The 13,935-nt window shown below is 40.2% G+C and overlaps 2 protein-coding genes across 2 annotated transcripts; both read left to right on the top strand.

Moving 5' to 3' along the window:
- Nucleotides 1-236: 236 nt before the first annotated feature.
- On the top strand, nt 237-4,847 carry cops5 (COP9 signalosome subunit 5). The gene is made up of 8 exons (XM_034560583.1): nt 237-526; nt 772-1,006; nt 1,471-1,599; nt 2,017-2,082; nt 2,349-2,434; nt 2,628-2,739; nt 3,467-3,615; nt 4,572-4,847. The coding sequence occupies exons 1-8, from the start codon at nt 390-392 to the stop codon at nt 4,660-4,662; spliced, it is 1,005 nt and encodes a 334-aa protein (XP_034416474.1). The 5' UTR covers nt 237-389; the 3' UTR covers nt 4,663-4,847.
- Nucleotides 4,848-7,951: 3,104 nt separating this feature from the next.
- On the top strand, nt 7,952-12,407 carry ppp1r42 (protein phosphatase 1, regulatory subunit 42). Its single transcript, XM_034560476.1, has 8 exons — nt 7,952-8,114; nt 8,197-8,363; nt 8,454-8,592; nt 9,332-9,448; nt 11,098-11,215; nt 11,405-11,539; nt 11,733-11,814; nt 12,262-12,407. Exons 1-8 carry the CDS (start codon nt 7,983-7,985, stop codon nt 12,281-12,283), a joined length of 912 nt encoding a protein of 303 aa, XP_034416367.1. The 5' UTR covers nt 7,952-7,982; the 3' UTR covers nt 12,284-12,407.
- Nucleotides 12,408-13,935: the final 1,528 nt, after the last annotated feature.

Below are 13,935 nucleotides of genomic sequence, written 5' to 3'. Positions count from 1 at the left end.
GAGTCCTCGACAGTTATTTGTGAGTCTTCCCCGGACTAAACCATGTATTCTGGGAAAGGGGTGAGCGCACTTTAATATGAGCGATATATAAGATAAATCACTTCAGTTGGATATTTATTGTTGTACATGTAGTTACATTTATTCGTTATGTATAACATGTAGTGTATCATACAATCATATCAACGTCATATTTGTGTAACATTATGATAAACGTCCCCGCGATCCCACTTTGGTATATTGGTATCATTAACTGTCATGGCCCCCTGACAAAGTGGACATTTAGCCCTCTTACGGGATCAAACTATATGAGAAATATAAGTTATTCGGTTACTTGAGCAGAAATAGGGGTTTTGACGAATAAGTTGTTTTTTTCGCTTAGATAATTCGTCATGGCGGGGAGCAACACGGCTCAGAAAACATGGGAGCTATCTAACAGCATGCAGGAAGTTCAGAGCATAGACGAAATCTACAAATATGACAAAAAGCAACAGCAAGAAATCCTCGCCGCTAAACCATGGACTAAGGAGTAAGTAGAACACAGTAATGTGATATTTAGTCTAAGAGGGTCATGAGCTAAATGTTCGCTGTCGTGTGTTGTGTCACGGTGGGTGTATTTCTTTAGAAGAAGCCCCTCGATAGCTTCACGAACTAGCATTGGCTTATTTGTCAACAGCGATGCGGCTCGCGTTAACTGTGCGCGTGTATTTACTCCCTAGTAGTGTCCCTTACATACACCTGGTATTAAACGTGTGTCTTTCTTTTAACCCGTAGTCATCACTATTTCAAGTACTGCAAGATCTCCGCCTTGGCCCTGTTGAAGATGGTGATGCATGCCAGGTCCGGAGGTAACCTGGAGGTTATGGGCCTCATGCTGGGGAAGGTGGACGGTGAAACCATGATCATCATGGACAGCTTTGCCTTGCCCGTGGAGGGCACAGAAACGCGAGTGAACGCCCAGGCTGCAGCGTATGAATACATGGCCGCCTACATTGAAAATGCCAAACAGGTCGGACACTGACTTTCATTATAGGGCATCTCAAAGACTTCATGATTGAGAGAGGAGGAGGAACCAAACGCAGCATACACTGTTCAGTTACACCGTTTGGATTTATAGTTCATAACTTTTTGTAGATGTAATTGTAATTGCAAACTTTTTATTTATTTATTTAGAGACATGGACACATTTCATTCAGTTGTTAAAGAAAACCTACTTTTATTAGTAATGTGAACTAGACATACACCCACATTTTAGTTTAGAAGCTGATACCCAAATGTTTACCGTAGAATTGAGGTTTGACGCTATTATTTGAAGCAGATTATATTTAAAAAATGTAAAGTCGATATGGTAGCTAGTGATTTATTATCCATAGTTGTATTGTGCTCTTAAAGGCACTGTTGCAAAGCAATAAGCAGGAATACTGTATAGTAATGTTTGAATTTGTTAACCGACATCTGTCTGTCATCCCTCAGGTTGGCCGGCTGGAGAATGCGATTGGCTGGTACCACAGTCACCCGGGCTACGGCTGCTGGCTGTCTGGCATAGATGTCAGCACTCAGATGCTCAACCAGCAGTTCCAGGAGCCTTTTGTGGCTGTTGTGGTAAGATTCTGGAAATAGTAATAATTGTTTTAAATTTCAAGCCAAATGCTTAGTTTACTGTGATTTCTAATTGCACCACATGAGCATGGTATTCAGGGAAGTAACGCATTTCTTTCAAACTATGACAAAACAAGTTAATGTACATGTAACAGAGACGGGGGGATTACTGATTTATTGGTTGTAAGTTTTCCATGTAGTACTAATGAATATTATACTATTTCAGCCATGTATGCCATTTACACTTCATTTGGTTGAGCGGTGCTTAAATGCCATGGGCGTCATGTAATTAAGTGTGCATTTTCAGCACACCGACAGCCACAGTAAAATGCTCCTGGTTGCCGGATTTGAGTGGTCCCTGGAGGGTTTGTGTGACCCCTGACTTTGTTTTCCTGTTCTACTGTATCCTGCCTCCTACAGATTGACCCCACTCGGACCATTTCAGCAGGGAAAGTCAACCTTGGCGCCTTCAGGACCTACCCAAAGGTAAAGCAAATACTGTAAACAGAGGCAGTTCTCCTGAGAATATAATTCTAATAGTAATTACATAATTTGCTACTAATGATGAATTTGCATGTGTGTTTTTGTTTGTATTTTTAAATTTGTATTTCATTGTTTTTTATTTGTTTTACTATATACACTAGAATTCATGATTTTGTAATTGCCTGTCAATTGCATTTCTTGATTCCTTATTTGTGTAATAATTATCTGGTTAGTTGGTAATTTTCAGTATTTCCTCTTTGGATTTTCAGGGTTACAAACCCCCTGACGAGGGACCCTCAGAATACCAAACAATCCCCTTGAACAAGATTGAAGACTTTGGTGTTCACTGTAAACAGTGAGTATTGATGTATATCACAGTGTTGTCACAATATTACATATATTTATGATGAAAGTACTTAAAACATACATCATGTTCAGACATCATTTAATTTTTAAATTGGCCGCACTGTTTTGTATAGTGTACTCTGTACTACTATGTGACTGTGGTGTATGTGGCTCATGTTTCTGCTTTGATTTGTTTTATTTAGGTATTACGCCTTGGAGGTAACTTACTTCAAGTCGTCCCTTGATAGAAAGCTTCTGGAACTCCTTTGGAACAAATATTGGGTCAATACCTTAAGTTCCTCAAGTCTCCTGACGGTATGTAGACAACTTCAAAAAACTAAATGACTGCTAATTGTTTGACATTTTGATTTATGGTTGATTATTACACTATAACTCATTCAGACATTCGTTCACCCGCTTGTGATGTCATGATTTATTGCTGCTTAGTAGGTAAAAGTCTGTTTGTTGATTTTAGTAATGCGCTTAATTTAAACTTTTTAACATAAGGGATCAATATTAAAGTTGGACCCAACTGCAGTGATACAGATGCTGTTGTGGTTCAACATGGATTCCTCTGCTCCCCCCTCCAAGTTCATTGTAAAGATTGAAATCCACTCATGTGAATTCCCATTGTGGATGCAGTGACTCTGTTCCGAGCTTGACTAAACAGTCTAAATAGGCATCGGCCTTATCCAAACAGTAAGCTCTTTGGCATTCTGGATGAAGATGAATTGACTAGATGTCAAGGACGAGCTGCTCCTTGGGTGACAGGCTTTGTCAGTTGCTACACTGTCGCCCTAGTCAGGGGCCCCTGTGTCATTGTGTTTTAATTACCTTTCCCACTAAAAACACAGCCTCACCTTAAGCAAACGTTTCACTGGCTTCTTTTCATTCAGCACAACACACAAGTGTTCCTTCAGCTTGTTCGACAGATTTGTCGTCATTCTGCAAAATTCTTTTTCTTTGTGTAAAGTCTGTTATCTACCTTTTTTGTTGGCAAATTGTGCATGAATTGGTTTGTGCGTGTTTGTTGGATGGTCAGAACTCGGACTACACCACGGGCCAGGTGTTTGACCTGTCGGAGAAGCTAGAGCAGTCGGAGGCCCAGCTGGGCAGAGGCAGCTTCATGCTCGGGTTGGACACGCATGACAGGAAGTCTGAGGACAAACTGGCTAAAGCAACACGAGACAGGTAAATCTTTCTCTCAGGGAAAAGGGCTGCAGACCTAAATGTAAACTTCCTTAATTAAGGGAACTATAATTTCTTATTGTATATTATAGATCCTAAAAAGAAAGTGATTCAGAGTATTACTTTTAACAAATTTCATTATATTTTATTATTGTGTGATATTTGGTATTGCCTAGTCAATTGGTTTGTTGATAATACATTATTGTCTCTGTATTATCTTAACAATAACTTTAATCATGTGTAAGATGTGGCGGTTTCACCCCATTTCCACAAATATTTTTTTCAATTGGGCGCTGATAAAGATAGTTGGTAATATATATATATATTTTTGTCAATTTAAAATGGTGTCACATTTTTTGCTTTTAGGGTTATAACCACCATAATTCTCAGCACAGATTTTGAACTGCTGATTATTTTCTCAATTAATGATAAAACATTTTCCAAAAAGAAAATGATCTTATTTTATCTAGACTGTCCGAAAACCCAAAGAGATTCAGTTGACAATTATATAAAACGAAGAATGATTTAAACAATTAACCGATTATCAAAAAAGCTGCACATTTATTTTCTGGCAATCAATTATTGACATAGAATTCAACTCATTTCTTGATCTGTATTTTTTTTTCTGTCCAAGTAGTGTGATTCAAAACAGAACAAGAAAAAATATTAACCTGCAGCACTATTACATTTGTTTATTATATTTGTATTTATTTATTTATGATTCAAACCAACCCAAAGAGCATGAACATTCACCCTATTAATCTGTTTATTAGTAGTTACTGTAATATCTGTTTTACAAATAGAAACATAGTACTACAAATGACCACAAACAATACCATCACTAGTTATTACCCTTGATAGTCTTCTGATACCAGTGTACGCATTACATATCTGTATGTCGTGTCTGTTTTGCTGGGCTAACTGAACTAATAACCATTTTTCATTCCGGTTTGTTTTAGCTGCAAGACAACCATAGAGGCAATTCATGGCCTGATGTCTCAAGTCATTAAGGACAAACTCTTCAATCAAATCAACACATCTGGCAATTAAACGTGAAATACGAGCTGATTTTGATTTTACCTGGAAGTTTTTTTTTCTTGTGCATGTCTAGAAATTGTTTATGTTTAACTTTATGGGTAGAATCTTGGGGTTGTTTTTTTTTTTTTTTTTAATTTCTTATTTTGTCCTAGAAGTAGTTAAGGTTTATACAGTAAACAAATAAAAAGTGCAACTGCTGTCTGTGTTTCATTCATACAAAACCAATTGTATTATTAAATGTCACTCTTATGCAACATATAGCACATGGAAACATAAACGCTTGCCCTGGTGTATAAGATGGACATTTGTCGTCACATATTCAGTCCTTTTGTAAATATATTACACTATTCTTAAGACGTGGGACTCTTGACTCCGTCATTGTTTCCCTTCATGCTTTGGCTCTTAATTAAAAATGGCCCAGCATGTGCATGGGGCCTGTAATCTTCTGCAGCCCAACATTTGAACACACGCACACCATGGTTGCATTTACTGCACAGCCTAACCTAGCACCAGTCAGTCATTCAAGTGTAGCCTGTCACAGCATTACATAATGGAACAACAAACTCAAGCTTCTGCACAGGCTCAAAGGGAATCGGCTGCAATGTGTGGGATGTCTCTGCGGAGTCACTCCCAGCCCAGCTTGGCTCTCGTGGTACACACTCCGGCAGAGTGACCACCGCGTTCAGGTTGTGGTGTGGCAGTGATGCAGCGCAGGAACAGAAGCCGCACACACTGGAGTCTATTCAACCAGCGCGTCTGCTCTCCGTCGAAGCAGACACTCACCGAGTCTGCCTTTTTTTAAAAGGCCGCTGCTTTGGCCTGAGTTTGTGTCATGTCTTTTTTTTTTTACGGTATTGTTATGGCTAAATGTATATTTTTGATGTCATGTATCGCAGAGACAATCCCAGTGGGGCTGTGGAGGTGTCTGTTTTTTCTCATGCGCATAAGCTTTGGCACCACTTTCTATAATGATTTTCTTTTACCATTATTTGTTCCATGTCCTAAATTGAATGGTGTTTGGTGTAGAGGTTTAGAAGAGGAAACTTATTAGATTATATTTAATGTAATTTAGAAATGTGAAATAGTTGAATAGGTGCACAGTCTACTGAATAGCTTGTATTTTTGCCAGATATTTAAATGTATTACATGGATGACTGTCACAGTGCTGAGAAAGTATTTAGAGTATGCACTTCTAAAATAGTTTTGTCTTCCATAGTGATTTAAGTATCAGTGAAACATATTGAACTCATTGGACATGTAAATATTGTGATTATCACCAGATGGACATTTATATGCATGACTAAAGGTGGAATAGGAAAATGTATGTAAATTCTAATCAAGTAAAATTGTGGGCAGCCAAAAATCCATTACTTGTGTATTTTACCATACTCTTGTAACATTTAGCAGTTTTCTAATTCCAAAGTATGTTCACCATTAACATAAACATATATTTCACAGATTGCAGAGGAATGCCTTCTCCCTTGCTGTCCACACAAAAATGAAGGAGTGAACAACAACAATGACTGATATGAGAGCAGCAGATTGACAAGGCCCATGATTAATAGCTCTAGGTAGCTACAGTACTGAGGCCCTATATATCTAATGACCCTACTAAGATCTGGAGATGTTGTGTTTAGTTTGGCTCTCAGAGGAATTAACCCCACAAGCATGGCCCCCGCCATGTGAAGACGCTGGAGGTGCTACATTTCCTCTCCGCCATGTGCTCCTGCATAAGTGGAGGCAAGTCACTCCCTTACAGGAAACCCAGGTCTTGACATGATATAGATTAACACTGCAGGGGTCACTGAGTGAAGGGGGCTGTGGCCCTGATTTGGTATGTGGTCTTGAAAGATAGCTTGGATACATGTAATCTTAGCTGCAAAGTCAGAAAACATAAACAGCACACATTTCAGTAAACATTTAACGTTAGTTCAGTAGGTGTGATAAGTTACTTAATATTTATTCTTTAAATTTCAAATCCAATAATAAAGCAGGATTTAGTTAAGCCCTCCCTTTTGTCAAAACGATCAATTAACTAATAACAATGTAAATAATGTACTGTCTAATACAAGTCTTTCGAGCTGGGATAACAGTTTAGGATGTAACTAAATACTGACCAGTCAGTCTGTGGTTTCCATAGCAACACAATACCTTGCCACAAACAAAACAGCCTCCCGGTTCATTTAAATAGATAACCTAACAGTTAACTGCTAACGCTATAACTTAAAACAGTTTGACGAGCTCCCGTGTCCACATTTGCTGAAGACGCCGAGAGGTAGGAACGTTTAGTTCCGAATTCCGCCATATTGTGTGTTGCGCTAAACTTGGTGAGGGAATATGGTTCATGGTGGCTTCTAAGCTAGCTGTGAGTTAGCCATCGCTATCTAGCTAGTTAACTAACGTTAGCTGTTAAGTCACCCGGGCCCGTGTTTAGCTAACAAGATACTCATTTATATTTCTGGGCCTCCCTCCCCAGCTGTGAACCGCATCCCCTCCGTCCGCTGTCTGTTCGCATTCATTCTCGTGTCTATTTCCGGTCCCTCCCCTCACGTTAGGCCTCCTGCTCCGCGCACTCCACCCGGACAGCCAGTCCGAGTGTCGCACTTTTTTCTTTGACAATGATAAAGTGCGGTCCCCGAGTCCCCGGAGAGCAGAGGCCGCATGAGTTCAGCTAGCTAGCCTTTAGCTTCTGTTCAGCTGTGGTGGGTCGATCAGTGCCTCTTGTCTCCCGTGACCTCGGCCTCACGCTTTGAGATCAAGTGTGGAAAAGACCTGCCGTCACACCTCTGTCTTTCTCTATTTTAGCTCCACACTGAACGTGGTGCAATTCGCAGGTGACGAGAGGCGACATATAATAATGCCTAAGTTAAATCAAATTGGAAATGGTCATATCTCAATGTCAGGTCAAGCTAATAAACAAGCCCCTTGGGTACTGAATGAAACTCTGCTTAGTTTGCCAGGGGAATTCTAATCACAGTAAGAATTGAGTGCTCGCCCAACCTTTGGCCTCTGAGCAAGTTTCCTGGGGAATAGTGATAGTGATGGTTCTCCCCCCCCCCCCCCCCCCCCCCATCAATTAGCCCTAATTGTGAATTGACCATTAGGTTTTAGGCCATTTAAAGTTCTGTATGGGGGTTAATTTGTCATTTGGGACTACAAATACTGAAGTAAAGTAGCATTATTACATTGTTATTCTGAGGAACATTTGTTTGCCTGCTCAGGTCTTTGTCTGTCATTTGTTCTCCCAAACAGACAGTTGTAGCCACTGCTGTGGGCTGAACGCTTGGCTGAGGCTGAATAGGATCCTCTCTAAAGCCCTGTGACGAGCCACCATGGTACGCCTAACCATAGACCTGATTGCTAAATCTAGAAACCACTTCAAAAAGAAAAGGGGCCTCTCCTTTCCAGAGTACCTCAAGACACTCACCCACCTCCACTTTTTCAGCAAGAACATTGAAGACATTGTGAGTATAGCCAGTATCAACGCTGATAATTTAATTATATGCTGTTCATCTTATGTGCCTCACTTTTAACTTCTATTTTCAGGGGGATCTCTCCATGTGTAGAAACCTCACCGTTCTTTACCTGTATGATAATCAGATCACACACATTTGCAACCTTGGCTTTGCCTCCAACCTCACTCATCTTTATATGCAGAACAATAACATCACTCATATAGATAATCTCTCCAATCTGCAGAAGCTCTCCAAACTGTGAGTAGACAACTTAACCCGGCCGTTGCCCCGTGCTGTGGTCAAGTCAAAGGTGTGTGTGAACATGTGTGTGGTTTTCCTTCTCTGTAGGTATCTGGGTGGAAACAGGATTGCTATGGTGGAGGGCTTAGAGACCCTCTGTGAGCTCAGGGAGCTTCATCTGGAGAATCAGAGGCTGGAACCAGGGGAAAAGTTGCTCATTGACCCCATGAACCTCCTCTCACTGGCTGTATGACCTATTTTTACATTGTTCAGTACATATATAGTATGTGGAAAAATGAAGATGTGTGGATCTTCCTTTTTTCCCAGAATAATTGGGTTCTCTTTATTGAAAAATATTTTAAGTAATCAAACGGTTTAGAGGAAAGCCTAATTTCCTTTTTTCATACACAGGGATATGTATGCACGCTGTATCAACCTGTTAGGTTATCACGTCAGGCTTAAAAGATCTCTGATTTCTCAGAGACCAGTAATCCTTTTAAAAGCAGTAATGTGCTGGGTTTGATGATGTCAAAGACACCTCTGTTGCTCTCTCTGGTCTGACAAATCAGTTAGGTCTGTTTACTTTGTTTACTGCCCAGGCCGTGGATAAACACACCAAGAGTCTCAGCTTCTTGTTTGTTTTGATAATTAAAGAAATTGCTGAGCAAATTTAAAGAGTTCCAGCTTTTTATAAATGCTTCATTATAGAACTTCAAACCAAGATGAATATTTAACAACAGCACTATCTACAGTCTGATTTGGACCGTATCCTAATAGTTCAGGCAGAAATGTATATAAGAAAAATGAAAATACTGTAAAGTGTACATTTATTTTGTAATAGAAATAACTGTACTTTTAGTCAGTCACCTTTTGGTTTAACATTTGGCTTAGGGTTCACTGTGTAATATGTTGTTTGTCTGATTCTGTCATTGTAATAACTGTAAAATGAACTCTTCTCTCTTCGTGAACCTGAATGTGTTGCACAGGAATCTCTTTGTGTCCTGAATATCAATAACAACAACATTGATGACATCAGGGACCTGACAGTGCTGAAGAAACTCCAGCATTTCTCTGCTGCTGACAATAGATTGTACAATATGGAGGTAAAAATAGCTTCTTTGTTTCTAACTTGACTAAAAATGTATGTGAAACCAATTCAAGTAGAAACCGACTGCATGTGGTGTACAGTCAAAGTAAATAGCACCACAGCAACTATATGCATGCTAAGGTGTATTAAAGTCAACATAGCTCCTATTAGTTGATCGGGTCACAACATTAACATTGTTCCGTAGCTTTCTGCAGTGATGTGTGAAACGATATGGAGAACAGGGTTCTAAAGAACCAAATCCTGCAAATCCCGCCATAGGTTCCCAGTCTCCATGACTCTTTCAGGGTCAGAATTATTCAACAAATCAGCGAGCCATTCCCCTGAGACTTTTCTCGCTGACAGCTTTAAACAAGCACGAGTTTCTCTCTTTCCTTGGGAGGCGGATTTTTCCTCTCTGCCTCAGAATCCTCTATTTGATACATTGAACCACCAGTCCTTTACTTCATGGGAGATGCATCTGAGGCAGAGATAGGATTTAGCATCACTGACTTCCTTTACAAATAACCTGGTGGCTTTTTCACTGAAAAGGTTGATAACTTCATTTAAAAGGAATTAATTATTCTTTTATTAGTGCCAATAAACACTAGGATGACACATCGAAAGCACTTTAGAATTGACCACTTTGCTGAGGCTACTTTTTTCGACGCAAGAGATTTTCTTTTGAGAGCGTTAATGCAGGTAATTGCTGTACACGTGTCATTTTTAGCAGATATCTCCCATAATTTATACAACCCGTCTGCCACTATTGATCCTGCAAAGACAGCACTCCGAAGGATCAATCCCTTCTCCTGCGCCATTTGCTCGGAATCCGGAGGAAACGTTATGGATTTCTAAAATAGATTATGACAGGCAGTCAGCTAGGGTGACAAATGGGGAGCATCTTCAGAGACCGTGAGCTGTGTGCAGGGCAGAGAGGACAGGGGAATCGAAGCCCCGGTCAAATGCAGGTTCATAACTGGACCATCATTAGTCCAGGCGAGAGAGCCAGCCGTCCACAGTGAGTATCCAGCCTTAGCTGTTGTCCACGCCCCCGCGTGAGGGGCAATTTGGCGCTGGGCTGCTCTTCAGTGAGGGCCTTCTGAGTGACGGCCCTGACACGATCATTTATCAAAGCCTGGGAGCGCGCGGTGCTCAGGGGTCCCCTCTGAACTGATTGCAGCAAGAGCTGGAAAAGTGGAAGCGCTTTGGCAAGACAGGAAGGCAATGAACAATCAGAGCGTGTCCAGAGAGTATTCATATTTCCAGGCTTGGATTAATGTGCCTTTAGATAAACATACAACTGCAGGCGAGTTGCTGGAGGAGCGAGCCTCACACTGCCCCAGGAGAAAACTTGTAGTTACATGACACCGGCGACACTGTTTATTAAAATAGACGGATGTGTTGTTTATGAACTTTCCATTGGCCCTTGTACTCCACATTACCATTCACCGATACCGAGTCTTTCAAAGTTTTCCTGATGTTTGTCTCAGATTGGTGATTTGAAAAATGCATCACATTAGTTTAAAAAAAAAAAAAAAAGAAAAGGGAAAGTTGTCCATGTTTAGTTACTGAGCAGCTGTAGAGACACACTGTTGCCATTTGAACCATTAGTTGTTAGGATGAAGACACAACATGCGTGACGTTTCTCTTCTTGTATATTTCCAGGAGTTAGAGGATGTGTTCAGCCATTGGCCTCAGTTGCTTCAAATGGATTTGGTTGGAAATCCTGTGTGTGAAAAAAAAAAGTACAGAGACCGCCTAATAACCGCGGCCCATAGCCTGGGTGAGTTGTTATTCATTTTCTCTCTCAATGGCATCCTAATACCAAAATGCACTTTATTTATTTGACTTGCCCAGGCTAATAATTAAGAGATCACTTAATGATAAAAGTAGAAATTTACAACGTTCACTTTTGAATTTCAAACTAAATGTTTTGTTTGTTCAATCAATTTTTTTTGTGCAATTTTTCTAGAGGTTCTGGATGGCAAGGGAATTAATGAGTTAACCAGACAGTTCCTTATTAACTGGAAAGCATCCAAAGAGGCCAGGAAGAAAAAGAACAACAAGCATTTGATGACGGGATCGTTCGTCCCCTGTCCTTTAACAAGTAAATCATTCAAATCTCTTCTTTTCAATTTACTGTTACATCTTTGCCTACATAACCACAATTACCTGCCCTGTCTGTTGTTTTCACGTTTGTTATTCCTTACTTTATTGGACATGGGTTGGATTCTACGCATCTGAATGTGTGTGACTTGTGCGTATATGCGTGTTCTCCTGAGACTTTGTCTGCATTCCAGATGACGTTTGTCAGGGTGGACATCCGGGCCCCGTCTACAGCCACGCCGGCCTGCACAGATGGAAGCCGCAGACGTCTCTCAGGTCCGAAATCACAGTTCACACAGATTTCAGTTATAGCATTAAGGCATGCACATTTTTTGTCTCACTCCATTTCATTACTTGCTAAATGATTCAAGTGTGGATATTAAATTAGCAGTGTTAACCAAGCTGTCATACAGAATTTGTGTGCCTCATGATGAAATGTAAATTACGAGTGAACTGCTAATAGGTTTGAACTCATCTCACATCCTCAGCCATCTTACAATTCCTCCCAAATTCAATAAGAAATGTTTTTTACATTAATTGGTTTATTTCTTATTATTTATTCTTATTTTAATTTCCCTCTAGTTCTCTTTAGCAGTGTTGTAATAGTTATGTCAGTCTATATGGAACATTTACTACATTTTAGGCCACAAAGTAATAGAAAAAATCTGATGTATGGTCTGACAATGCTTGTTGTTCTTTTGTTCTTTTTTTTCTTCCTCTCAGAAATCAAACGGCACAAAAATGAAAGATTCCTAGGAACGGACTTGTCATTCATGTGGCTGCCCTATCGCCCATCTGCAGTCATGGATGCTTAAGACAAAACCTACCAGTCCACTAAAATCTCCACCTCCTCCACACATGCAGGAAGAACCCTGCTGCGCCTTCAAGCTGCGGATATTTCATGCTTGTACGTTCAGGACAGAGAAGAGTCACGGTCATATGATGTCCATATAGCTGCAGGCACTTCAGTATGCTTGACCTGTAGTGGATTATAGGGGTTTAAAGATTTTACTAATTTTTTTTACAACAAATGTTTTGATTGTATCTGTCTCTTAAATATACATGTCTATAAGTGAATATGTTGGAAATAATCTGTTAGTGTTATAAATGGATGATGAAATTAAAGAGTTAAACAATGAATAATGGTTTGTGCACATTTCTTTTCCTCACTCTCACAGCTGAATTATTTCTAATTACCTTTTGGGGCTCTGAGGATATAAATAATCTGTCCACCTACAGTGCTACATTTTCTGTGGTGTGTGTAATTTTTCTTCTGCATGCATTCCGACAAATAAGTGAACGGGAGATGCAGAGTGGCACCATCTAAATGATCCCTCTGCCCTGCCACTGGCTTTACAATCATCTAAAGCTATAACAGCATGCTTCTATCCAAGTGATAAATGACTAGTTCCTCTTTTATGGCAAATACAGTAACAATACGGATGTATTAATTATCATCGATGTTACTAAATGTTTTAGTGGAACCACGTGATGCGGGGTTATTAGGGAAACAAGCTTACTTAACCTTCTTTTCCTTCGCCTTATAATTAGTGGCCCGCAGCAATACTGTTACTCCATCCTTATAAAAACAATGTTTATTAAGAACAGTCGAGGATGTGCATATTATGAATAATTCCTTTCATTAATTTGCCGACATCTCCGTTTGGAGCCTTGCAAATCAGAGTGATTAATTTCTGAGTCTCACAAGAATTTCCTCGATGCCTGCCTGTTGATTGCATTGCGGGACTTTATTTATTAGCTGTTCCATTGTGCTTGCAATTCTAGACACCCTGCAATTAGTCAAATGTTTTGCATATCAGCTTACACTTTCTTCTTTTATTGCAAACAGCGTTTTGAAAGAGTAACCTTTATTTCTGACCATGACGAGCAGCTTTTTGAGGTCATTTTGACTTTCTTCCCGTTGCCACTTTATGATAGGCTTATAAAGAAAATACAGTGTCAGGTTCGCAGCCAATTAGAGTGGGATACGGCAGCGCGCATATCGGGGTTCAAGGAGAAGAGAGTCCTGCCTCTGGCGTTGAAAACGAGCCCCTGCTGCCCTCAGACAGAAATAAGTGAGGAAAGGGAAATAGCCGTCTTCAGTGCGGGGGAGTGTTATGAGGTTATGAGTGATTAATTACGTCGGAGCGAAATACTTGTTGGGCTTGTCCACCCGATAAATAAACGGCTCGTGAGACTTTTACGCACACAGGTGAAAGTGTTGGAGGAGCGTTCAAGGACTGCTGCGAACCTTTTTCTGCGGACGCACTTCACCAGGATAAGCTGGACGTGAACTGTGTTGTACATTGAAGAACACATTCTCTATCTCATCGAAGCCCTCTTTGGATTGCCTTCATGTCGTTTTTAAAACAGCGCCTTTGAAAGATACCGAAGGTA

Source organism: Cyclopterus lumpus, chromosome 20 (assembly GCF_009769545.1).
Source record: "Cyclopterus lumpus isolate fCycLum1 chromosome 20, fCycLum1.pri, whole genome shotgun sequence".
NCBI classification, from domain to species: domain Eukaryota; kingdom Metazoa; phylum Chordata; class Actinopteri; order Perciformes; family Cyclopteridae; genus Cyclopterus; species Cyclopterus lumpus.
The sequence above is the reverse complement of the archived record's forward strand: the minus strand, read 5'-3'. Positions and strand labels throughout refer to the sequence as shown.